The sequence below is a fragment of the Triturus cristatus genome, chromosome 6, assembly GCF_964204655.1.
Source record: "Triturus cristatus chromosome 6, aTriCri1.1, whole genome shotgun sequence".
In the NCBI taxonomy this organism is placed as follows: Eukaryota; Metazoa; Chordata; class Amphibia; order Caudata; family Salamandridae; genus Triturus; species Triturus cristatus.
In genome coordinates, this window is record NC_140589.1 from 1,766,755,653 (window position 1) to 1,766,783,167 (window position 27,515).

A 27,515-nucleotide genomic window follows, 5' to 3' on the forward strand; every position below is an offset into this window, starting at 1 on the left:
GTGAGTAATATGTCATAGTCTACGTTAAGTGTTTTGTCATCACCAATATCAACCCCAGAACTGGTGCAGTTATGCCATTTTCTTAGTAATCCCATTCGAGTTGAACTAGGTACAGACATTGATGCCGTGTAAAATATTTCTGATCGAAACTTGCTGCTGTTAAATAAATAAATATACTTGCTCCTGTAAGGACAATGCTGGAATTAGTGCAAGGCATATTATGCCATGCATGGCCATTGTTAGATGTGCTTCATTGCAAAATTAAAAGTCTTGATGGATTATACGCCAATAAGCAGAATATCAAGATCAGAGCTTTACGGTAGATGTAAGACACTTGGATGGTTTATGTTGTGGTTCATATATACAAGTGAGCGGAAACACGATTTTAGGATTTTAAAAACGTATGTCTAGAGGTGCGCAAGAGTGGGGTATGTAAAGTAAAAAATATTTTACTCAATCTGCTGCCAAAATTGGCTCAATTAAAATTAACCAAGACTAAAACTCCCAAAGTCCACTGATATGTAAAAACAAAGCCCAGGAGTGCACATGTGGGGTGTAGTTGAAACTGAGCTGTCTAGTCGCGCTAAGTGAGTTGGTTTGGATTTAAAACTCAATTGATTTAAAACAGTATGTTCACCAATCCTGTGAGTGACCCTCAGATAAAACAATAAGCAGAAGGTCCTTCTATTTTTGCAACATATCGCTAAGAAAATATGACAGAAAATATGAGCAAAGTACGTGTGGTCTTCTAGAAGGCAAGCTTTGAATAGCCTTTGTCTCGTTTCATGGATAATGTGCCTAAGTGCTTATGCATTATATGATTACTGTACAAATTTGTATTTATATTTATGGTAATTATTTTAGAGCTTTATTTCAAAGTGCAATACCTAACTAAAGAAAGAATTATACAAAATATTCTTGAAACAATGCTAGCTTTCTGTCACTTGGCCAAGGTTGTTGGATAATGCAAGAAGATGTGGCTTTCAGCAAACTTTAGACGAGTATTGATGCACACCTGAAGAGAACAAAAGGTAATTTCATAGTTTTGATGTTAAGAGAGAAAATCAACAAAAAGAGATTAAATTACCTGTGGCAGTTTACATCACCTTTAAGTTGGAACCAGAAAATATGGCTGTGTATCAAGGACACATGGCTGTGCCACGCTGCTGGAGACACCACCCCCAGATTCAAGGGAAGGACAAAGATAGTCTGCTCGATTCTGCCAAATATGGTCCCAGATAAGGAACCACATGCGCATTCAGCATAGATCACCTGCATCCTCAATGTTGGTCATAGCGGAAGTGACTGAAAATTACTTGAGTAAGTGTTTACACTTTACTCAGAAGCCACCACCTCTTCTCACACAAATAACTGTTTCTGTATAGTTGCTTGCAGTGCTGTTTAAGTCACTGAGTAATTCCCAATCAGTAAGCACTGACTGCAGCGGCTGCTTTAAGATCAGAATGGTGCAAAAATCAGACTCAGCCCTGTTGGAAGTCAATTTATCGAAATAGCGGCCATTTTGAAAGCATGACTTTTCTAGGCATGCACATGCGCACGTCCTCCTGTTCTCCTAGAAGCCTTGGTACCTGGCTCGCGGAGTACTTGGGGTATATCTTTTCAATATACAAAACATGAGATCATTCTCTGCGGTGTTAAAACATGCACCTTCATCACCAATGTTTTCCGTGCTGCATAGCCCGCATCCTTTGCTGCCCAAGCAGCACCTGTCCTTCATGTGCAAGTGAAGGTTGCCAGGCTGCTGTCTCTGTGTGACCTGTTCTTCTGTATGAAGGAAGTGCACACTGCTACTGCCTTCAACACATGGCCCGGGCCGTAACGCCAAATCCTCTCCCATAGGTAGTGCTATTCAATTTAGGCAGGAGACAGCACATTTTGTAACCTAAAATGTGTGTTATTTTACGTTATTAGCTCTTAAAATCCCCCCAACCAAAATACAAGCTAAAGGGGTAATTATTTTTTCATGAGTTTGTCTCTAAATTTCCCTCTTATTTGTTTCCAAATGACATGTATGCTGTGGATGAAATAGAAGTACAGGTTGTCACACTCCATTTGGGAAGGAGGGGGGGTTGAAGGTCATGGGGCCAACGGGGGCTACTGGGCATCAATTTTGGGTGTTGAGGTCACTTGTGGAATACACTACCACCCAGTGATGTTAAGACAAGAGAAAGAGGGGACGGCTAAGGCCTAGTGCAGGGAGGTGAGGCCTTAGATCAAGGCCTAGGGGGCTCAGATCCATTTGGAAAGGAGTAAAGACCCTCCCACTATTACTCCAGAGGCGATGAATATGCTTCATTCATGGGGGTGTCGCTCACTCTTCCTGTCCCCCCTTAGTTTTCTGTTTCTTTACTATGGGTGTCAGGGCCTCCTCCACACCCAGGAAGGGGGGGGTGAGCCAGGAACAGACCGGAGGGAGAAAGGGGTTAATCAACTCAGGCGCCATCTCACCCCCAACCTCCAGGACACCCTCTGCAGCAGCCCCAACAAAAGGGCTCCCTATTGGACCATTAATCAGCAAGTCTCCGGCCCCACATCTGCATAGCCAGTTCAGCCTCCCTTTGTCTTTCATGCCAGCCCTCTTATATTTAATGGTACGGCTATGCACACACATCCAGGGCGTTGGGGCACTTTGCAAGAGCACCGGCTGCATTGCACAGGGACACATCAATTTTTGTAGGCAGAGGAGTAATTTTGTGTTGGTGCCTTGTTACCCAACTCTGGATTCAGCAGCTCTGGGTGTTGTGTCACACCCCCTCTAGGCGTGAATGAAAAAGGGCAGTACACGGAGCACAGATTTTATTTTTTCAGTTTTATATAAGGCAAATTAGTGCAGGGGCACTGGAGCGCTTTAAATGAGCATCACACTTTTTTGTAATATCTAGGGCTCTTAATGTTTAAATGATGTACACGCTTGGAATCACATGTTTATGCTGTCTGTCCTTGCTATATAACACTATGTATAATGTTACTCCACAGATTACATTCTCAGACTACTTGCTAACTCAGAAATCCTTCTCCCATTATACTTCTAAACACTGCATGGAAAAAGGCATTGATTTACTCCCACTTGATTCCTCTACTCTCTTTCTTCAGAGTGACCCTCTTCCTACCTTCCATCCTCCTCATGTTTTCTATTTCTCAGTAAGGGTAAATGTCCCACCAGCTCAGTGCCAAGCCAGAATCAAAGGATCTAACCCTCCCTACATAACTTTATAGCCCACAGCCTAGAAAGGAAATGCCAAAAATGTAACTTAAATAGCACATTAGAAATTCAAAATGCTTTTACCATGTTTACTTACCCAGAATAAAGAGGGTATATCTAATATAATTCCATTACATACAGCAAATGTACAAATAAATCAATAGCATTTCTACTGCAAACATTTTCATTTATTGTAAGATTTGGTTTAGCTAAGGTACACATGTAACGCTGGAGGAATAAAAGAAAAGATTTGATTGAGCAGTAATAGAAATTATCATAGGAGTTTATCTTTCCATGGATTAACATTTTGTAGCTATTTCCAATCAGAGTAGATGCTTTTGCTTGTAGGCGGTGAACATTTATGAAGAAAATCTTGTGGTTCACAATCCAAAGCTCTGCTCCTTTTAGAATTATTTAAATGTTTTCACAGCTCCATCATGAAAGGATTAGAAAAGGCTTTTCGATCACTCCCAGATGATCATCACACGGTGTTACTTGAGACCGATGGGACATGAGACACCAGTACCACCGAGGCCACAGTACCCGTTCGGTTTCTTGCTCAGGTACTGCTGGTGGTAGTCTTCCGCATAGAAGAAGTCTTGACCCTTGCGGATTTCAGTGGTGATTTCACCATAACCGTTCTCCTTCAGCACCTAAAGAAAGAACAATTTTCATGAGTCACTTATTGTATAAAAATATGAGAGTAAGAAGTATGGATAAAAAGAAACTGAGTATTTAACCTTTCCGAACCATTAAGTTTACATTACAAAATTGTAATCAGAGTGCTTCTGGATAGCCAAGCAAATATTAGCAATAAACATAACTCTTCTAGCATGGAGAACAATGGAACAAATGTAGATCCTGGCTGAAGCCCATAACGCTGGCGGAATACTAGAAATTATCACAAAATATTTCTTACACCCGCATTAGAAGAGACAATAACTAGTAGCTTTATGGGAAGATGATGTTCTTACATATTATCCATCGTAGTGAATGTCCCTTCTACCAGTTATCTAATAACCAAAACTGCAAAAATGTGAACCATGGATTAATGTTGAGACACACATTGGGATGTATTGGCAATGATGAAGGACCCTGTAGAATATGGACTCCCAGTGATAGGGGCAATTTATTACATTGATTATTCATTCATTTTAATGTATTCATTGTTTTTGTACAGCATCTAAGCTACAAAATGGTTACTTCCGGGTGCTTTGGAAAGGATTGTGGGGCTGAGTGTTACAGCGGTAGGCTTGAATAGGATGCTGACAAGTGAATAAGTTAGGTAAGACTAGACCATGCAACTATTGAAACTTGAAGACCTTTTGTCCTTTCTGGTTTTTATGTCTGACTGCCTCAAGGCGAAAGGGCAGAGGAGAAACTATCAAAGCATAGTGCCGTGAGAGCACAGCAATCTTCTACCAAATTATTTGCATTTTGTGAGGTGGAGCTATAGCCTATAGTTCCATTATTTGAAAACAATGCAAGTCCATATTTTGTTTATAAGTATAAGTATAAAGAAGCTTATTGAGTGCTCGAATGCCATACGGCATCTTGGCACTGAAGTGTGTACAGGTCAGTGGAGAGAGGAACAAGTCGCTAGTGAATGTTAAACAACTGAGACTTCAGGGCCTTCCTAAAATATAAGAAGTTCTGTTGAAGTCGCATGGTCACTGGTAACTTATTCCATAGTTTAATTGCACAGCTGGCAAATGAGCGACCACCCCATCCTGCCAGTCTATATCTGGGGGTGCAAATGAGGCCAAGACTGGCCGAACGCAGGTCACGAGAGGGAGTATAGGGCCTACACCTATCCCTCCCGTCAGTTGCACCCCCACCAAACCGTGCCCTGTGCACCAGACAGAGCGCCTTAAACTCAATTCTCTGCTGGACCGGAAGCCAGTGGAGTGACCTTCTTCCCTTAGAAGTGGGGTGTCCCCTAGGTAGGTTTAATATGACACGAACCGCAGCGTTTTGCAGTGACTGAATCTTACCGACCTGGTACTTATCAATACCCAGGAACATAGCATTACAATAGTCCAATCTGGACATAAAGAGAGCAGCCATTACCGTTTTCTGCAACGCCTGCGGAATGAAGGGAAAGATTTTTTGCAGCGTTATTAGCAGAAGAAAACAGGAGGAGGTTAAACAGTTGACCTGGGCTGACATATTCAGCTTATCGTCAAAAATCACCCCCAAGTTCCTCACCTTAGTGACCGGTAGAGGACATTGCCCGGCCTCAGGTGGCCACCACAGAGAACTCCACAGAAGAGAGCCCCTACCAAATTCCATGACTTCTCTCTTCTCAGTGTTTATCTTTAGGAAGCTCTGGCGCATCCATTCCATGACATCCTTTAGACAGGCATGAAATTTGGCCGCCGCTATCTCGGGATTGTCCGATACTGATATCACCAATTGTGAATCATCAGCATAGGACACAAGGTTGAAGCCATGTTTCCTGACTACTCTGGACAATGGCTTAACATACACATTGAAGAGGGTCGGGGAGAGGGCAGAGCCTTGAGGGACGCCACAAGGCAGGGTAAAATTACCCGATTGTAAGCCCGCCCAATTTAGGCTCTGCTTTCTGTCGTCCAGAAACGAGGAGAGGAGGACCAAGGCCCGCTCAGTAATCCCTACCTCTTTTAGTCGCTGTACCAATACCGCGTGATTCACGGTATCGAAAGCGGCAGACAAGTCAAGGAAGACAAGAATTGCCCTCCCTCCTCCATCGACTGCTGCCCGAATTCCCTCGGCTGCCGTAATAAGGGCCGACTCAGTAGAGTGTTTAGGCCGGAAACCATGCTGGGACCGGTCAAGCAGGTCATGTTTGTCTAGGTGGTCAGTTAGACTTAAATTTATAGCTCTTTCCATTACTTTGGCTACCAATGGTAGGCTCGAAATAGGTCGGTAATTTTTTTAATCTGACGGCTCCAATGAGGCTTTCTTGAGAAGAGGCATGATAGTGGCCGTCTTCCAGGCAGCCGGATAGGTCCCAGCAGCCAGAATTTGATTGATCAGTGACGTGAGGGTGGAACCGATCCTTTCAGCCGCCAAATTCATAGTTGACGGGGGACAGGGATCGGTAGCTGAACCTGATTTGATAGCTCTTAACAGATCTAATACCACCTCCTTAGACAGGGGACCAAAGGAGGTGAGACTACACGACAGGTTCTCCTCCATACACAGTGTCTGCTGCTTACCTGAAGCAGATATTGGACTTGATGAGATGGCCAAGTCGTCATATATTGTCTGCAACTTGTTTTGAAAGAAGGCTGCCAACTGATCACAGAAAGCCTGGTCGGGACTAAACAAATTGGCCTGCTGGGGTTTGGCCCAAAAAGACACAGATTTAAAAAGTTATTTGGCAGAATTGCCGGCGTCCGAAATTTTCCGGGTAAAATAGGCCTTTTTTGTAATCAGAATGGCCTGTTTATATTTATTCAGGGCATCATTATAGGCTGCCTTGCTGACCCCACTATAATCCACTCTCCATTGTCGCGTGCGCCTTCTGCACTCTACTTTTAACTTTTTAAGCTCTGGTCCATACCAAGGGGCACCCGGTGGGCATCTATTACGTGTAGCAACCTGTAGGGGGGCGACACGATTAATTGCTCCCAGGATCCAGTCATTAAACTGAGTTGCTGCCACCTCGTTATTGCTATTTAAGATTGGGGGGGGATGGTCCAGGGCTGCCGTAAGGTCAGCGCAGGTTATCTTATTCCATCGCCTAAACGAGATCTTAGTGGGTTTATGGGGAGCACCCCCTGCCATTGACTTAACCCCAACCTTAAAAAACACTGCTCTATGGTCAGTCCAGGGGAGGGATTATGCCCTACAGAATAAAAGGTCAGGAGGGCTAGAGAACAAGCCATCTAAAGTATGGCCACCAATATGTGTGGGGTCCGAAACCAATTGATGCAGGCCAAAAGCTGCCAGACAATCTGAGAGTCTGGTGGTATCAGTATTATTGTCAAGCTCCAAATGGTAATTGAAATCGTCGAGAATGGAGTAAAATTCAGAGACAGTACTGGACTCCAGATAAGACTGGAGGGCCAGTGGAAAGGCGGCTCTGGGGCCCGGCGGCCGATAGACCAGCAGACCTTGGAAAACAACCATGTCTTTTAATTTAATACAAAATTGCATTGCTTCCGCATGTAAGTTGGCTACTGCCCTAGCCTGAACCTTCAATGTTTCCCTATAGATTATAGCTATGCCGCCGCCTCTGCTATCTGTTCTATCCTGGCTGAATAACGCATAGCCAAAGGGCAGGGCTGTATTCCAGTCGGGACTAGATGCTGCCCCCGTCCAGGTCTCGGTAATAAAGACCATATCAGGGCTATAAGTACTTAAAAACAATTCTAGTTCATGTTTATGTTTGGCCACTGAGCGGGCATTAAGGGTGATGCCCATAAAACTGTTCACTGAAATCGCCTCAGGCTCAAGGGCCGAGGCTTGCTTCTCCTTAGAACGGGAGGCAGCATAAGACCAAGAGCCATCTCCCTTCCCAAAACCAGCGTGGGGAACTGCACATCCCTTCATCCCACCGCTTCTGCCAGCAAACCTACAGGTAGAAAAATGGCAGTAAGTACAAGAGTACATTCTTGCCTCACCGTCAAAGAGGAATCGGGTGCATTCCCTGGACTGCTCAGGCCGAAGGCCCAATAACGCCGTCTGCGAATAGCATATAAACCCCACGCTACCAGGGGTTGTGGCCCTTGGCGCGTTCTTGGCGCTGACGGGCGCAGACGGGCGTGACCTAGGCGCGCCCTTGGCGCGCTATCGGCGCGCTCGCGCCAGCGTGAACTTAAATGAAATTGCCGGGGAGAACTAGAGCGCTGACCCAAAATGATTTAAATGATTTAAAAATCACTCAATGACACTCTCGCAGCCCGTGAGTTGTCACCGATCACCGCACTCTTCACCCAAACCAACAACATAACACAATAGTAGCACAAGAGTAGCATAAAACATATCAGGTTGTCATTGTCAGGACTTTGCCAACCGATATGTGGCCTTGTAGCACATAAATCATAAAGAACAGTATTTAAATGCCTATAAACTCACGCAGTAAATAATGTTGGAAAAAAAGATTTAAAAAAAATCACACAATTAGGTAAAGCTCATACAAGATATTAAACTTTTCGAATATGTAGGTGTACTATATCCTTTTATACTACTATCCTACAAAACCTACCCTGGGTTCCAGGAATGGGACAGGTCGATCATATATGAAGAATTAGGGAATGTCTTAAACTTCCAATCCAAGACAAACAAAGTATTGATTTTATTCAGGCATGTCGTTTAATGGACGTTGAATCTGCACAGTTAGCTTAAAGCTGGGTACCTGAGGTTGCATATTCCCAAAGCACAGGTTGTTACGAGTCCCTTTGGAACCGCGGGGGGGTGCCGCGAGCAACGCTGCCATTTGCGTGGCTCAGCTTACCCTCCGCTCTTACCTGGGATATGGGGAGAGGCTTCGGGACCTGTAGTGCGGCGTCCAGGAAGAGAGCGGCTCCTACGCTCTTCCTCTACGCAGCGGGAGGAGCGTGCACGAGGACGTCAACCCGGAAGCCCTGAAAGGAGGCTTCCGGGTTGAGAACGAAGCAGATTATTTTGCTTCGGGATTGAAACAACGCGCTACGAGGGAACAGTGTCTAGTGCGGTAAGGTGGCGGAGGGTACCTGTGGCGGATTCTTAAGGGAAAATACCCTGTATATTACTTGGGCTCTGCTCACCTTTTCATAGTAGGAATTGGGCTTGAACTTCACGGAGAAACTTGTTGTTTTTTGACTGCAAAAATCCACGGACTGCCATTCATGTTTGGGAATACATGTTATCCAGCAACTATTATCATGATGAGGAAGCATTTATGCCGTGATAGCATTATAACAATTGTGTGACCAGATAAGAATTATTATCGATCACCGCAAATACAAAGGTGCAACCAAGATTCCTCACACTCGCAACACTTGGAGTATAATTGTTTATTATTGTTTCCTAACAGGGGGCTATGAGGTCTTACTAGGATTCATCCCCTGTGATGCCCGTTTTCATTATTACTTTGGTGGGTATTGTGTGAGTGTGTGTGTTCAAATGATAACAGCACGGATGTAGAGAGATGAGCCTAACATTAGCGCAGGAACTCATTGCTTAGTTCTGTAATTTCAGCTACCTTTTCATTATTGGCTAAATAGGAATAGTTGAGAAGCACCCCCAATGATTTGGGGTGCTTCTCAACGTTCATATTTACACTCCCTCTCGGAGAGTGATACCCCGTGAGCACGGTACAACTTTAAAAACTTTGGATAGCCTCAGGTAGTGCGCGTACTACCCTCTTCTAAATAGGAATAGGACATTCCTAATGAGCTCTTGCGCAAGACTGTGTTGTTTTCTTTACAGGTAATAAGACAACGCTAGTTTCCGCATTATATGTGATAGTCATTGTTATCCATGCTCAAAGGTGTTGTTTCTCGTTTCAGATCTCCCTCCCTGCTGTCCCCTTCCTTTCCTTCCCTCACTTGATCACCTTAACCTTCCGTGCTATTATAGCAAACAGAATTGAGGCTATCAAGGGGTGGACCCACTTGAGCCACGAATCGAACCCGAGGACTCGACAGGAGAAACTGGTAGGTGACGCAGGTAAAGAAGTGTGTGTTGACACTTATTGGAGAAAAAGTCGTTCTGTCCTACAGAGTCGCATTCAGTTAACAAAGGAAGATAAGTTACATTAATACACCAGGTTACGAAGAAGACATTCACTGTGATTAATGCTTGTGTCCAAAGAAAGAAACTAAATCTAACAATGAGATTCAGCAATTGATTTTAACTTCTCATGGTAATCACCAGATTGTATTAGGGGACTGCATTGTTCAAGTGAAATCTTTATTAAATTGTAAATCAATTGTACCACTGTCACATAAAAGGTTAGTTAAAATGTTGGCAATACTAAAGATTAAAAATATTTGGAGATTAGCACATTTGACTCACCAATAATGCGCATTAGTTTCTCAATCACATAACTGTATTGTGTTGTAATACATTCTAACATTTATAGAATGCTTACTACTCCTATGTGGAATGTTCACGCACTTGTCTACAGGGGCAGCATACCACACCATGTAGGGTTGGCAGGGTGTTGCCTTTTTTTGATCCTATGTGGTAAGTGCTTCCACGTTGTGCGCAAGGACCACTGAGGCTAATTATCGCCTTATGGGAGGCAGCAAGAAGTGTGAGAGGCATGCGCACACTATATGGTTTTTAGTAAGTTGGCAACTTTGAGCAGCCTTAAGATCATAGTCCACTTAGCTGGTTACTCCACCGGATTGTCCATTCTGCAAAATTTTGTTTAAAGCTTATAATCGTGAGCAGCCATAGGTTGAAGGGACAAATGGCGCAAAGGTCTGCTGAATCGTACTCCTATGTTGATTATCTTTATATGGACAGTAACCTATTAAATGGAACTTAGACACGCTGGTATTTTAGACCGTGCTAAAAAACATTAATAAATGAGCATGTTGATGAATCAAGATATCAGTGATCAAACAACCAGAACTATTGAAATACAGAAACGCATCTATGTTTGAAATCCTAGGGCAACTGGCAAGACAAACTCTCTTTGGAATAGTATAAAGATAGAACCCCTGTCATAAAGTGGAGGACTAGGTGAACTTTGCTGTAGTGTCTATAAATCAAGTAAAGTCTGAAGAGAACATTCAATCACAAACAATTATAGTAGATAGGTTAACCTGAAAGATAATTATAAACCAGAATATAACAAAAGATATTCCTGCCTTGACATATGTATCGTTGTAGATTCATGTGTTTGTACGGGCACCATATTTCAGATATCATTCATATTATTCAGGTTGCAGATTATTTCAAGCCTTTATTGGGCTTGACTTTTTTCTCCAAATAGTCCAAGAGTTAAAGGAGTTTCCATTGAGTGTTTCGGAAGCCTATTGTTCGGGAAGGCATGCAAGGTGATTAGTTTTATAAATTAAATTGATAAGATTCTTTTATGCAAGTATTGTACCTCAAACTGACTTTGTGTTGCGATTCAATGACAGGTCATTTTTTTTAATGTCAGTAGTGACTATCGTTGAAGTGCAGTTTCCAACAAGTACCACACCAAACATGGTTGAGCCCACTTAACAGTTTTTTAGTCCTGATGAATCTGTAAAAATGTGTCTAAGGCAGTAAAACATGTTCACAGTTGAGAGTATGTTAAAATGATGGTTTTATTACACGCCGGCAATCTTCTCAGAAAGTTGTGTTAGTGACTGCCTGACACATTTTTGGTCTAAGAAAGTTATGTTAGTGATTGCCTGACACCTTTTGGGTATTATGGAGAATTTGGTTTAGTAGGAATCTTAGCTGCTTCTCATAGGGTGAGCACAGATAGGGTAATGAATATAAGGCAGCAACACTACTGTTGAGGGAGGCTGGGACATAGGCAGGAATGAGCTGCAACAACAGAATAGTATACACTAGTAGGTTCCCCCTTTGTTCCCTGTGAGATCCACCAGTGGGAGACTAATAATTGCTGTTTCTCCTTTCTGTTGCTCCCATGAGGTGTTCTCACGCTTTTTACTAAGTTTGTACTACTTTGTCGAACCTAGGCAGTCTGAGTTATTAGAGAATATCACTTATGCTATTTACCCAACTTTTAAAGAAGGATTTTGTGGTAGTCTTTATTGGAAGTCTTCTATGTTGTTTATCTGGAAGGGCTTTGTATCTATTTATTGAGGAGGGTAGCAGGTTTTCCTTGTACTCCAATGTTAGTTTGGCCAAAGTTTGTGAACACAAGTGCTCTGAGTTGCCTCAAACTACAAGCAAGGTATGAACAACAAACCCCTTATAGCAAAACAATAAAAAATATTCAGCATACAACTATTTAACCAACGGGAGGTATAATAAATACTAATGCACACTCTTTAAATACTACATTCTAAAAAAGCCAGCAAATTACTGAACATTATCAATGATATTAACAACAAGTAGTCATTTAAAAATATTCAGGTTTTGTACAGAAAGTGGTGGAATTTGCTGATTAGTATGCAAATATAGATAAAACTGCAATACGGCCACTACAAAAGATTTAAAACATTGAGACTCCCATTAAAAGTGTTCTTACATAGAACAGAGAGGGAAAGCAAAGTAAAAAAAACACAATGAATTAATATTTTTAATGTTAGCATCCTAAATATTAAACTTCTAAACACAAATGAATGCTCTTTGTCAGTCCAGAAATGCCATCCGTTTTTGAGAAGTGTATTCCCATTGACCAATGTTGGATTGTAAACCCTTCAATTTAATACACTTATACCATAGTGGTACCCTTTCAGTTATCGGTGTCTCCTTTCATACATTAGAGAACCCTTCAACTGTAACTAGTGAAACCACAAGATGGTCAAGGTCCGTTATGGATGCACATGAAAAAAATTATAAAAATACAAGCATGGTTGTGAATGTCCACTCTAAACTGAATTTAGATTCAAATATGCTGAAAACGGTCAATTTTAACAGCTGCTCTCATAGGATGGTAAAGACGTGATACAAGCATCACAGACAGCTAATACTTGTGTGGCAAGTGTGAGCTAGTATTTGTGGGTCAATGTTAAAGATGACAAACTCATACCGTGTAGGTTACAAGTATGAATTTTAACAGATATACTCTGCCTTTCCTATTTATGAGTCACTAAAATAGATACCGTGAAGTTCAGCAAGTAGTAAGACCTCCTGTGACTGTGCTTTGAAGTGGGGAGATAAAATAACTTCTATATAGACTATAGCTTATATAAAAGTCTACTTTATTAATATATCGAAAAGGTTATTTTACTCAATACAAAAGTATACATATTGAAAAACAGTTTCATTTTGTCAAAGTATCAGTGGTTTGAGCTACTTCCAAAACAGATTTTTCAAACAAGCAATTCCCACAGATGTATCACAACGTTACAAATGCTGCCAATCACAAATATGTTATATACCAATGTGTTTGGAATGTATCATGACGTGCTGAATTCAGACAGTTGTGATTACACTGAATCTTTACAAGTGATTACAGCAAACACACGTTTTGCTGAGACAAACGCTTCTTCCTGGTTGTATACTAGCAAGTCATGGAAAGGAAGACAACACAAGCCTAGAAATCATCAGCAAACTATTTTATATGTATAACATCTCGTAATAATACAGTAACTTTCTACAAATTTTTTAAACTTTAACCTATTTACAATATTTTAAAACCAACAATTCCAAGGGTAAAAAAAATCAAGAAACAAAAAATTTACTCTGATAAAAAAAATAAGCTAAATGTCTTAATAATTTGCTAATATAGTGTTCTTAAATTCAAATATAAAATAGTGCCTACATTCTGATACTGATTGTATTGAGTTAGGCTACTGAGTCTATTGTTTTAATGTTAATAGAACAGGCAGAAGGTATAATAGAGAGCTTCAGTAAAGAAACTGAGGAAATTAAAAGACAGATTACAAATCTTAGATTGGAAGTTGGAGCCAAAATAAATTATGTAATATTAGATGAAGTTTTGAGTAGATTTCAAAATGAGGTAAAAGAAAAGATCAGAATCAAAATTCTAAGGGATGAGGATTATTTCTCAGCCCATGTATGATTACATGAGGGAATTTGATGAAACTTACAAGATTCAGAAGGTCAAAAAAACACTCAAGATTACTTAGCAGTCACTGATAGTACTATCATTGAAACAGGCACAAGCAATAAAGGTAGACTGACCTCTTCCTTTTAGAAGAACTAAAAAGATTTAAAAATAGTGGAGGTCTCTCAGACGGCAACAAGAACAGTCAACGACAACTCAGAAAAGAGGGTATATATGCGAACTAGACGGCAAACAAAAAATACAGGGGTAAAAACAAGATAACAGAAGACAGCAGAAGAGCAATATAAAGTGATATGAATACCAAACTTTCAGATAGACAATTGAGACTAAAGTACTACATAGATGGCTCTCATTTTCTCCTACAAAACATTTTGATACATTTGACATGAAGGCAGCTCTTTTCAGGTTTACAAGGAAATTAAGGTTTAGACTCTTTTTCTTAAATCTCCCTCAAAGTATCAAGAGATTCATAAAAGATTTTGAAAATAAACAAGTGGTAATGAGTCTTGAGGATAATGAGACGCCAGACAATAGAGGAGATAGCTGAGTCTATGAATATAGGAAATACTACACGTTTGAACAGTTGTCTACCTAATACATTAATTTATGGACATTTTACTTAGAAGTTATTTTAAGCTCTCATAATTATGTTGAAAATTGTTGTAAATTGGGTAGAATGTGCAGGGACATTCAGGTCATTTAAATCCAACCTATTTTAGTTGTTAGCGCTTTAAAGTGGATGGTACGGTGAAAAGCATCAGCAATGATTCTTCTGACTCTGCCCTTCCTATAGTTTGCCTCTCAGAAGCCTGCACTGCTGCTACATGCGACTCAGCTACTGTCTGTTCGAGGGATGCTGACCATGCTGTAACTACTCTAGGTGTGGGGAACCAGCAGTACCGATGCCTGAAACATGCATGACCGTTGCTATGTTGTGACTTTGCGTATGATCTTTACCTAACTGACTTGTCACATTACTAACACACACATTGCCATGGCCAGGGTCTTGGAGTGCTATTCCAATTACTGTCTAGAACAATTGAGACTTTTTGGAGACTTCTATGGGGGAATAAAATGTAAATGTTCTGGTAAGATTAATATATAATAGAACAAATAAAAAGGACTGTACTGTTTGTGGACTTTTAATAGTTCAGAGTTGATTGTTTCACAGCTGATGAGAACTCCTGCAGTACTACTCACTGTACTCATAGATGCGTTAGTGTATCAGACTCTCTGTGTAAATAAGGAAATTATTGACTATATCATGTGTATATGTCTATATCACAAACAATATGAGAGAAAGCTTTTTTACTTTCGCATCAATTTCGAGCAAATCCGGATTCATGTTCAAACGATCTCTTGAATAGTCTTAGTGAATAGCATAGGTTGATATTGTATGTGGCCACACTGGCCTTGAGCCAGGCGGGAGGGAGGTGTAAGATTTGATTACATACTCTAACACCAAATATTTATAATCGGAGACGTTGACAGTAGAAGATATGAAATAAATATCTTGGCATTAGGCAAATGTTCTCTTTTAAAGCCTTGGGAGGAGTACTATATAAATGCAATTTCAAATGGAATAAATACACCCCACCTCACCTTTACAGCTAATGAGTTAACTTTTCTGGATTGCAAAGAAAATTTAAAAAAACAAAAATACGAAAATGCAACAACTGCATTGAAAACGCAATATTAATGCAATCATTCAATACACTACTATTTATTCTGTGAAACTATCAGGACACAGTACAACATATGTTATGCCCTGAAAAACCGCACCATACTGAGATTCATAAAAACTTTTATCCAGCGCATCCAATAAATCAGGAAAACAAAACCTCCAAAGGTGTTCTAGACATCAGATCAGAGACTGAAATAAGCAGAACTGCAAATAGATAAATGTGGGCAATGAACACTACTCCAAATTAAAAAACCAATAGGTAATGTAATAGGCGGGAATGAGATGGCACTGAACTGCTTACAAACTGATTGAATGTAGTCCCATAAAAATATATACATGCTCTGTTGAGAGAACCCGAGCATATAATTGTGCATGCATACACCCTAGCTGGTGCCAACACATCTGAAGTAGCCACTGATGCGAGCAGATCATCACAAAGGACAGCACACAGCTCATTATCTCGAGGCGCTTGCTTCCTGTGCCAAGAAGCGGCATGCATGCTGCTCCCACAGACAGCAGTGGGGTCAGGAGTCAGCTGCTGAGGATTGTATGTGTTTTCATCAATTCATCAATTCTTCACGAGCCTCTGCAGAGGGTGCGGAAATCCGTTCAATGGCGGGCAGAGATTTCTGTCAACTGTATATTTTCCTACTTTTTTTTAATATCAGTTGTTTGCTTGTTGACTTTATTTTTATAGCAAAAGTAACAGAGGGGGGGGGATAAAAGCACGTATCATGAAGAGCTACCCTGGCTCAGTGCAAAGCCGAGTGGCTTCAGAAAGAACAAGTACAAAAACAGAGAGAGACAGTCTCTGCTCAGTACTCACTGTTTCCAACTTGTGGCATCTGCATTTAATACATTAACTCTGAGAAATTCCTAGCTATATGTATGAACTTTAGACACCTCAAACGCAAAAAAAACAGGCGCATGGCTCAGGACCAGGCTTTAGGGTGGGGCGACCAGTGCAGCTGCACCGGGCGCTGACCTCAAGGGGGCGCGGTGTTTAGCAATAACCTATAATTTAGAGGCACCTGCTGCTGAGTTCCTTGTGTGTCCAGCTTTCAGGCAGCGAAAAAATATGTCATGATAACTCTTGTGAATAATCTTTGTGCTAGAGGAAGAGATGTCTAGTGGCAGTTCTGACTCGCCATAAAGTAGCATGGAGGGTTAATATGCCTGCTGCAAAGAACAAATCAGATTTTTTGATGCTAGCTGAGTGGAATAGTGAAGCCAGCCTTTATAAGCGTCTGAAAACAAATGAAGTGTGTTTGAGAGAGGGGCTATGGAGAGATGAGGGGCACTTTTGCCTGAGTGGTAGTGAGGGAATCCGAGAAGGGGGGGAGCCCAAACAGACTATCGTACCAGGCGCCACTAGCGCTAAGGCAGGCCCTGGCTTGGCTCCACACTGAGCAGCTATTCACGATACGACCTGTCATAACCTTTCTTCTGTAGCCTACGGGCCCCCAAAAAATGTTTTTTAAACGTCTAACATGGAACTCTAACCTTTTATAGCTCTGGAGCAGTTAACACAAATGTTCATAGAAGAGGCCCTTATGGACACTGCTGATTGTAGCAAAGTTCAGCTCTAGAGGTTTCAAGCCCCATAAGGGATGTTGAGTATACACCACCGGAGTTAACTAAATCAGGGGTCCCATTAACTCCATATGTGCGAAATTTGCAAGAATTCTGGGTTGAATCCGGAGAATCCGCTGGGTAATAAGAAATTGGAATTCCAAGGCACTCGTAATGAAGGTTTGAGGGCCACTACGATTTAATAGAGGCTAATGGGTCAATTCTTCTAAGCACTATCCCTTATATGGGACACTTGTTTTGGGGACGGTCGATATCCCAGAATCCACTGGGCACAATGGCCCCAGGCTCTGTTACCGGGAGAGAAAGCCCGATTCACTAATTGGGCTCAAAATCTAAAATACCGACCTATTGGTTTCCTTTTAACTAAAAGTATAATTCTAAAGGTGCATTCAATCACACATTTGTGAAACTGTTCTATCTGTTTTTAGTGCCAAATATGATCCCTCTAGCCATGCTTTGTGCCCTCTCGATGGTGTGTCTTTACAAGTCTAGCTAAACCTATTTGGAAGCACTGTAATAATGTAATGTCTAGATTTCGGGTGATGAAACCTTTCATTTCTAATGCAGCTCTGGTACATGGGCATCAGACCTTTCTCCTATTATATTTCTAATTATATTTATTTTTCCACAAAAGGACGGGTTATTATGAGAATTGTAATACAAGCAACTCACAAATTAAATATCTCCGTGCAAAATTACATTTTTCTTTGCTGAGTACCAATTATCTTTTAAATAGGAAATTCCAAAAGTAGAAAGGCCGGGGTAATAAGGGAAATAATGAAGCTAAACTTCTAAATGGAGAGGTCCAGACTAATTCCCATTGACCGCTTAGGGTGCGGTCTGGAGGGCATCCTTCTGTAACAAACATTGTATCAACTCGGCCTCAAAGTGAGACATACCACACACGGAACGAATTTCAAGACTCACCGACAAACCCAATCGAGAGAGGAGTAAGAGAGGGCAAAACCTTTAAGTCGGCGGGCCTATTCCTCCTACGGTGATTGAGACCTTCAGTCGGTTAGGTACATCTACCCATGTTATGCAATTCGGTATAGGCAGGGCTGAGTGGATTACCACTTGAGGTCAAGGACCCCTAGAAGCTGTCAGCAAAGCATACAACAGGGGAGATGAGCAGAATGCTGGAATGGAGGACTCAGCAGTTAAGGAGGGCAATGTCTGTTACTTCTTTTAGCAAACCCAACACCTCATTCTAGTATGTCTAGAGCTGCTCAGATATGAGGGGTATGAGTCTAGTGCCTCTCCACAGCAAATCCTGCTGAACCGACAGCTCCTCTCTCACATTCCAGTACTTTAAACATTACTCATTTATACTTTTTCTCAATTTCCACCCACTCTCAATTAAACCTACTACTTCTTGCAGAACTGCATCCTACTTAACTAATGTCTTCCACTCTTCTTCATTTATTGTTCCTACTGTGACCTCTCACGCGTTAGTTATCAAGATCCCATTTCTCCTCCTCATCCTGCCCATCCTCTGCTTCTAGGACCAAACGAGACAGGCAGGCCACCATTCTGTTTTAAAATCCTGGAATATATTCCACCTTAAAATCAAATTCTTGTAAAGCTATGACCCACCTACAAATTCTGCGGGATATGGCATCTATTCCTTTTTTTGAAAAAACATCCTTAAGTGGTTTATGATCTGTCTGAACTACAAATTCAGTGCCCCATAAAAATGTCTTCAACCTCTTTATCGCCCAAAAAATACACAAAGCCTCTTGTTCTATTACAGAATGTTGATTTTCTATTCCTACTAACTGCCTTGAAATAAACATGATATTATTGTCTCCTTTCCCCTGTTTTCACACTGCACCTAGTTCCTTTGAATAGTGCATGCTACATAGGGCCTGATTAGTAGTTTGGTGGTGTGGGAGCAGGCCGCCACACCAGCGCCGCGCTCCCACACTGCCAAACTCAACTGCACCCCAGAGTAGGAGTTTTCTCCTGGTCTGGCGGGTGGTGCTTTGGTGGTCCCACAGCAGTGTTGTTCTAAAGCTCATATGTGAGCCGTAGCACGGCATGGCTGTGGGACCGCCAAAGCAAGTTCTTGCACAACATGGACTGCACAAGTCCATGCCGTGCAGGAACAGGGGTGTACGCATACAGCGGGCACAATATGCCCTACAGGGCCCCCCTTAGATTCCTGGCCGCCACACTTTTCACTGTAGCCTCAAAGCCATTAAAAGTGTGGAGGTCTGGAAACTGAGTATATGCTTGGCAGTGCTGCAGCAGCACAGCTAGCATATTGCTGCCCCAGACCGCTGCGCCACCGCAGAGGGATTGCAAATCCATGTCGGCAGCAGCGGTCCCATGGCAGTCCGCCCACCCAACTCGGAATATGTCGGTCGGACCGCTGGTGAGGCGATATCCGCAACACCACCGTGGGTTTGTCGGTTAATTGGACCACCAAACTCATAATTAGGTCCTGGGACAGAACTCTCTGATGTGTCAAAATGCTGTAATGAAGAGGCTGCTGACAATGCCCTTTTTATGTCTTCTAATTCACTCGCACACTCTTTTGTCCATACATATTTCACTCTATTCTTTAACAACCCACTGTTTTCCTTTCTGCACTCAATGTGGTAACACACACCCTCGCATAATGTAAAAACACTTTTTTCCACTTCTCCCATTTGATCATTGGTTTACCTGTAGCAGGAAGAAAAAATGGTAGTGAAGTAATATTTTGCATATTAAATATTCTCTTTAAAGCACTTATACAACAGTGGATCAAAATGGAAAATGTAAATTATTAATAATAATAATATTAATCTCAGTATTCAACAAAATACTCGAAAGACAATCTCCCTAGTGCTCGATGCAACACCTGAGTAGCCTCCCATGGATCTGCTGGAATGTTATTATAGGCATATGTGGTCGTGAGTTTGTCACCGAAGACACAATACTTTTTAAAGATTATGCGTAATGCAAAATTATTGGTGAGCGCATCTCACAATTATTGGTGAGCGCATCACTTCTTAGTCATTGCTTCTATTTGTGGGGGTGAGCATGTCACCGATGACACACTCGAAAAGCAGAAACGATTTAATAGAGAACCAAAATAATAGGAGAGTGCATCACCGCAGACATGCTCAAAAAATACCTGGCACCCCAGTCACCAGGCATCACCAGTATTAGCAAGGCTCTATAATTGCCTGTGGTTGCCGTGAAGAAAGAATCACGAAAGTGCACAACGTCACCAATGCGGCATGCCTTTAGTTCACGCAGCTTGTTATTTCGCCTCACAGCTGGTTGCCGATGGCGCTTAGGGAGATCGTATTGCGTTGAGCCGCTACCATACAGCTGGATCAAGTAGAGATGTCACTTGCGTCAAGGGTGCTACCAGGTAGCTGAATTACATGGATGCTTCTCTCTAATCCTGGAACAGCTTCGCGTTACCACTGACCATAACAATGCGATATCGCATGCTGGTTCATGCAGACCCAGTACAGGTTCACCTTGATTCACGTTGTTTTCACGTTGCTTTCATGTCGAAGTATGCTCACGTCCCAGTGATGAATTGGCACGCAGAATGTAAACTGAGGGACGCACGTCATGAGCACAGCACCCGGAAGAGCGTAAAGGGGTGCGCGAGGAATGCAATGGACCATGCACAGTAGCGGGCTGCTCAGGGTAATTAATTCTTAAATTAAAATGTCTTACCTTGAATATGGTCGCACAGCACAAATCAGATCTGCAAGTTAGCTTGCCATAACTACAGTAAAAAACCTGTACAAAACTTGAGTGTTGAGGCGTTTCCCTCTGAACTCAATCCTTTGATTTAAAGATGAATTGACTCTCACAACAAGAGGTTTTCCAGCTCATCGCCAATGTGGAAATGATGACCCTCATACGTGGACAATGAAGAGAAGTTAATGTATTCCTTTCGAGATACATCCACTACTGAGATCAGCAGGTGCCTTCTAACTGCTCCTTTTACAGGATGCACAACATCTAGAATCTAACATCTTTAAAGCTATAACAACTATTAACTATACCACACATATTTTGAGATATTAAAGTCTTGAGTCCAGACAAAAGCTCCTAACCCTGGATGGACACTTACTTCGTTGTTACCACTGTGATGATTGTATTAAATTGTCCTTTAACTCAATCCTACACTTCAACGTTTGAGCTAAACCTTATCTGCCCGTCGACGTCTACACAGAGGGTAAAGAAGGCTTGGGAGACCAGATTTCTGAAAGAGGCTGATCAAATAGGATCCTGTTTAAGAGGGAACATAAGAACCTTCGCCAGTGCTTAGCAGTTCCTGTGTCTTTAAGGATCAGGTAAAACCAGACTCAGAGAAAAGTGTTTTTCCAGCATGAATGCCAATCAGTATAATGCATCTGGTCAGCAGTTTTCAAAAACACTTGTAAGAAATGTTTTGTACACGACCCGAAGAGGGGAACTAGTTATACATAAACACAGTGCTTAATCTGAGCCGGTGGTTTCCTGTGTTCAGCACCGGCACATAAACGTCAACACAGGCGCTTATTGCACTCCGCCACGAGGTGCCACTGTCTGTCTAATTTAGAGATAAGCACAACAACAGTTGTTGATTAATTCGGTATACATTAGGAATTACTAATACCTGCTACCAAAGCCATTCTTATACCTTTAGAGGCGTGGAACAATCTGAAGTGTCACATTTGTAGGAGTGTGATGGTTAATAGTTGTGTTGGTCCAGTTATTTGTAGCGCTGGCAGGGGAGGTGCAAGCTGCCGTGGCCTCCTGTCAATGGCCCTGGCAGTTTAGTTTTTTCTTTTTTTTTTTTTACAAACTTTACAAACTAAGCACTGCATAAACATGAAAGAGAATACATGATTGCAGGTTTTGACATTTGCTCACAAAAAGCTTCATTGTTTTTGTACACCCGCCAGACAACAGCGAGGGAGGTTGCGCGGAGCAGGAGGTTTTTTTCCATTTAGCTGAAATGCTAAGACGATGTTTTGGAATCTAAACAGCCGTGTTCAGCGTTTCCTTCTGAGCATTCTTTTTGGTAGCATTATATAGCCAGATGGTATTTTTTCTCAACAGATTGAGCAAGATCATTGTTTGTCTCATTTGGAAATGTTCTCCATTCGCGTTTAGCTTTGGCGGTGGAGCGTTTAAGGTCACACAGCTTTTTTGCGACGTGGGAAGCACACAGTTTTTCTTGTTTTTTTCCAAAGGGGCTTATGATAAAGAGAAGAAAGGTTAAGTGGGAAAGAGCTGCTGTGCTTAAAATAATGTATTGACTTACTGCAAATTTTATAGATAGACTCCACAAATATCTAAAAATTCTCCTGGCAGTAAAAACAAATGAGCAGGTGGCCACTAGCTTGTGATGAGGAGGGAGCTGACTCCAATGTTGAGAGGTTAAATTGAGAAAGTTCACCCTCCCAGCCGAAGACGCCAGTACTAGGGGACAGCTAATAGGCAGGTGTTGCTGGATCTCAGCTGCCAAGGAGGAGAATAATAATACATTTGTGTCAAGTTTTGAATGTGATGCACATGGCTATAAAGGATCCTTTTGAAGACAGGCAACCACTGCAGCAGTTTTAAAAAGGCCAATGCAGTGGTCGGGGCACCAAGAGCCAACCTGGCAGCAAAATTCTGAATTCATTGAAGTCTTAAGACAAGATAGAGGGGAGAATCAAGAAGCAACATTTGAAACCTCTGAACATGGTAGGAATAAAGGACACAGGTAGCCTACGTTTTCTATTCCTCTAAACTAGCATGAACCCCTTTAAATAATGTATTCTTCTTTAATTTAATCTCTTCCTTTCTCTGTTGTCTCCTTTTTTATAAACGAGCTTCTTTATTTCGCTATGCATAAACCAAAAACTGCTCATGTACATTGTGGATCCCTTCTGGGCCACTTTTCTGAAAATGTGCCCCACCCTCTGATTGACCCACTTCACCTATAGTTCCAAAAGTTAGGAATCTGGGAATTCTATTTGATCAGCCACTCACATTTGTTCCCTAAATCAATTAGTCTGTGTAAGAAATTGGGTTATTAGTTGTGCAGGATGTGAGGCCTGTGCAAGTAATAGGTTCCCCAATTTCTTCATTCTGGGAATCAAGCATCCCATTGTAGCGCATGACTCTGTCAGGGTAGCAAAGCAGAACAGTAAAAGCCTACCCAGGGGAGGTGGCGTGGGCTTGTAATCTCCTTTCGCTTGCACACAATATCAACACTCGATAAATGATTGTCCAATCAGTGCTTGAAAAAGAAAAAGTTCATTTATTACACACACACGTTACTAAATACTATGCATTAATTTACAAATATCTATATATTATAGAATGAAAAAAGTTTTGGATATTCTGAAATCACATTTGACCCATATTTGGTCATGACCCCCTAAATCACTGTATTCCCCCGCCTATACCAGAAAGAATATTACAATATTGGAGAGTATCACTTTAAATAAAACAGGCCTCTTGGCTTTGTCAAAGGTCACCATATCAATACACAAGGCAAGCCTACTGGCTTTGTCGATGGTTCAACACATTAATATATAACGCAATCCTATCGGCTTTGTCAAGAGTCACCACGTTAAGAAGACCAATAATCCACATGTTAAAAATTACAATTATAGCTCAGGAATCAATAACCATGTTAAATGCAATTATTATTGTCAACAAACCATTGCAATGTTTAGAAAAAATCATTGTCAGCAATATTTTACCAATAAAGGAATTTTCAAACAGCCCAATATGTGTGTGTCTTTCTTAAACCACTTTAGGACACATAACATGCAGGCTTAATATAGACCCCTAGAGGTCCTTGCATTCCCAGGCTATAGGACAAAGGTTCCAGCCTTGAAAGTGCTTGAAAATAAGAAGAAAAGCTCTCCCCAGGTCATGCATTTTGGGACCTTGGAGATATAGGGTTAAGTTTCTAAATATTGTTCGGGGGGGAGGGAGGGAGAGCCGCTGGCGCCTGCAGCCTCAAAATGCTTCCTGATGTAAGTTGGCGGTGCACTGGCCCATTTGGGGGTAACCACAAGGCAAATAAATCATAGGCAGTATCCAGCTCCGCATTAAAGGGCGCTCCTCGCTGGGAGCGTGAATGTTTTATGAGCGGGACTGGGAAGTGAGTTTGCAGCCTTGCACCTCATTCCTTTACTCTAAATCCTAGATCTCCATGCCTACCAGACACCCGGATACTCATCGGAGTGAGGGCAGCCCAGGGAGCCGATTCCCGGCTGCCTCAGCTGACGCCCCATCTGACCTGCAACCAGGGCCGGACTGGCCGTAGCGGGCACCGGGCAGTCTCCCGGTGCGCCGCACGGGTGGCGGACGGTTTTGGGCTCCTGGGGGCCGTTTTTGTTACAGAGCCGTTTTTGCAGCTTAGCTGCAAAATCGGCCCTGTAACAAAATCGGCCGAAAACCGGCCCTGGCAAAGAGCTCGGCGGGAGGGCGGCCGAGCACTTTGCCAGGGCCGGTTGTGGTTCCCAGTCCGGTCCTGCCTGCATCTTCTGGATGCCAGCGCTGGAGCCGGCAGCTGTGTTCTCCCTGTCTCCTCCGTGCAGGCAGGGTGTGGGGATCCCCTTCCTTTCCTTGTTTCAGGGGCCCATAGTTGGGGTCCTGGGTACCCTTTGAAGTATATGCTTGCCTGGGGTATGTGGTCCCCAGGCAAAGAGTCTGAGGAGGGGGCCCCAAGCATGACCCCACACTATGAAAATAATTACAGAAATCTTGCGCCGCTTCCTGGGCACTAGCGCACCCTGGGTGTAAGGTTGGGAAACTGCGGCAGAGGCACAATGCTCCGTTTCTCACAAGGGGTGACAAAGGTCAGATCCTTTTAAGAAGAATATTTCTGGCTTCATTAGGCCGCTTTTGATTATCTTGGGCCCGTTATTCTCCTGGTGGCGAGCTCTATCTACTAGAAGCATTTTCAGCAGGCCTCCTGGCTTCTAAAGAGATGCACTCTCCTGGGAGCTGGCTTCACTGGCTCCTTCACCACCCTTCTCCTCTAATGTGCCCTCCACATACGCCATAGCCTCCTGGCCGTCATGCAGGGCATCTGGGAGCAGTAAAGTCCAAGTCTTCCCCTACATGGTTGTCATGGAATTTAAGGAGAAAAGGAACACTGGCCCTTGGAGAGACCCACTAGTCCTGGAGTCAGTTGCAAACCGAGTCCTAAGTCATCAGGGGGCTTCTCCTTTCACGAGTCTATGATATTGCTGCTCTCGCAGTCCAGGTCCAAAGTCTTTCTCTCTTGCTTGTTCTCGGATGCTACTTTTATGCCCATTTCTAGCTTGTGGGTGAGGGATTCCCCCTTTATCAACCTTTCCTGGGTTTTGCTCCAGCCCGGCTAGTGACACAAAAGACTGGTGTCAGGTCTCTTTGTGTGTGCTGGGGAAAGACCCTTCGAAGTGTAATCAGAACAGTACCCAACTCTTCCCCAGTCATCCTGTCCACACAAGCCCCTTGGTGCACTGCATGGCGCAAATACACATTTTACAGTGGCAGGGCCACCACCAGCAAAGGCAGCTGGAAACTCACAGAAACTTTAGGCAGAAACATGCCAACTTTCCAAAAGTGGCATTTCTGAAATAATAATGTAAAATCCAACCTCTCAATTAAAGAAGACTTCAAAATGACAATTCAAGAGAGTAGAAAAAACATTTTCTAGCTCCTCACAACCTGAATTTAGTATTTAATAAATCTCACTATGTAGCCCAATGATTCCCTAAGGCAGCCTTGTTACAGTGAAAATCGTTTTGGGGGATATTTCACTGTAAGGACATGCTCAGTATTAATGTCTACATATCCTACTTTTAGTAATCTGCAACCTGCCTTTATGGGCCATACTGCCTACATAGGGCTGACTTAATATTTATGAGGAATAGTTTAGAGCTGCCTAAAGGGGTATTATGACAGATTAAGTGTGCAGTTTAAAACTGCACTGGGCAGGTTACCTGTGTGCAGCTACCAGGCTGTGCACAACTGTAGTCTCTTACATGCAGCCTCTACCCATGTGCACACGCTTGTGTACACGTGTTCATGTGTAACCAGTGAATCTCGAAGATTTGCTGCCATTTCAAGTTGATCCCAAACAACATTTTAGTGTTTCTTGTACCCACTGAGGTTGGAAAACCACAAACCATCACTTACATATAAATAAGTGGCTAAATAGACAGTAGGAAGGGGAGGGGACACAGAGGGTATGGCAAAATGCTGCTCCCTGCACATGGCCCAATGCTGTGAGCAGTGTTTTTGTAGTGTTGATAGGGTGTGTCTGAAGGCCACTTCCTGTGCCCAGTACCCATTTTCGAGCCCCAAGGCCATTAACATTGGTCTGAAGGACACGAGTACTGGGAGTACGGCGTCGCCACAAGAGATGATTTGTACCCAATGTGCTGATTCCATGACCTGTCTGATCAGTCTCAGCGTACTGAACACAGGATTAGGCAAAGCCCGGCACCGTAAGGAAAACTGAGCTCAGAATAGTTGGTGGCCACACTCTCAGTCCAGTGGCCAAAGGTTAAACCACTTTGTGGCTAGAAGGGCTGAATGCGCAGAGTGGCCAGAAGAAAAAGGCTGAATCCAGTAGCGACTGCATGTCCAAATAAGGTACAAGGACTGGGTGCAGTGTGTGTCCAAAAGCAATGTTCTGCACTCAACGGCCAAAGAATGGGTCTGTACTTGTGGCTGCTTCGCACAACCCTCTTATATTATTTAGATGCAATGCACTAGTCTTATGGGGTTGGGGTAGTTTGAAAGAGCAGTGGTGTAATATTCATCCAGGCTCTTGGTCGAGGCCTGAGAAAATGGAAGGAATTGTAGAGGCTGTCAAACACACAAAAGGTGATGGGAGAAATGGTTGAAAAAAGTCTAACCAATGTCAATCACTAGGGTAAACCAGTCCTGGGATGCTTGTGCAGGCATGGCAGTACGAACTGGACTGTTCCTTTTGTAGCATGACCAAGGCTTATTTGCAATATAGCTGGATCTAATCTGAGGTGATGTGGTGGCCAATGCAATGATGGGTTGGAATGCGACACCGAGCAATTGCCAGTGGTTAGACTATTTTCAAGCATTGCTCCCATTGTTTTTTGCGTCTGTTGCAAAGGCTGTTCCTAACCCATAGGCAATGCCTGGAGGATGACGATGGGAGCTACACAGACTTCAATCCTAGACCAAGATCTGTGTGTGTGTGAGAGAGATCAGTGCTTGGGGGTGACATATCCCTTGATGGACATTGAGCAAGGTCAGGGAATATTTAAAAATGTTTCTTCCAGGCCCACAGTCTAGACTAGGGAGAGAAACGATCATGTTCTCGAAAGGGATGGGTGGGTGGTGGAGACACGGTGTGTATGAGTGTCAGTCACATGCCTCCCTGGTCCTTGGCTGAA

At 42.6% G+C, this 27,515-nt stretch overlaps 1 protein-coding gene across 1 annotated transcript in view; it reads right to left on the bottom strand.

Annotated features, from left to right (window-relative positions):
* Positions 1–3,389: 3,389 nt before the first annotated feature.
* Positions 3,390–27,515, bottom strand: part of MSRA (methionine sulfoxide reductase A) — a 907,683-nt gene continuing 883,557 nt past the window's right edge. Inside the window, exon 6 of the mRNA XM_085613039.1 lies at positions 3,390–3,876. Coding sequence (XP_085469165.1) covers positions 3,715–3,876 — 162 coding nt within the window. The 3' untranslated portion in view covers positions 3,390–3,714. The remainder of the gene's footprint in view (positions 3,877–27,515) is intronic.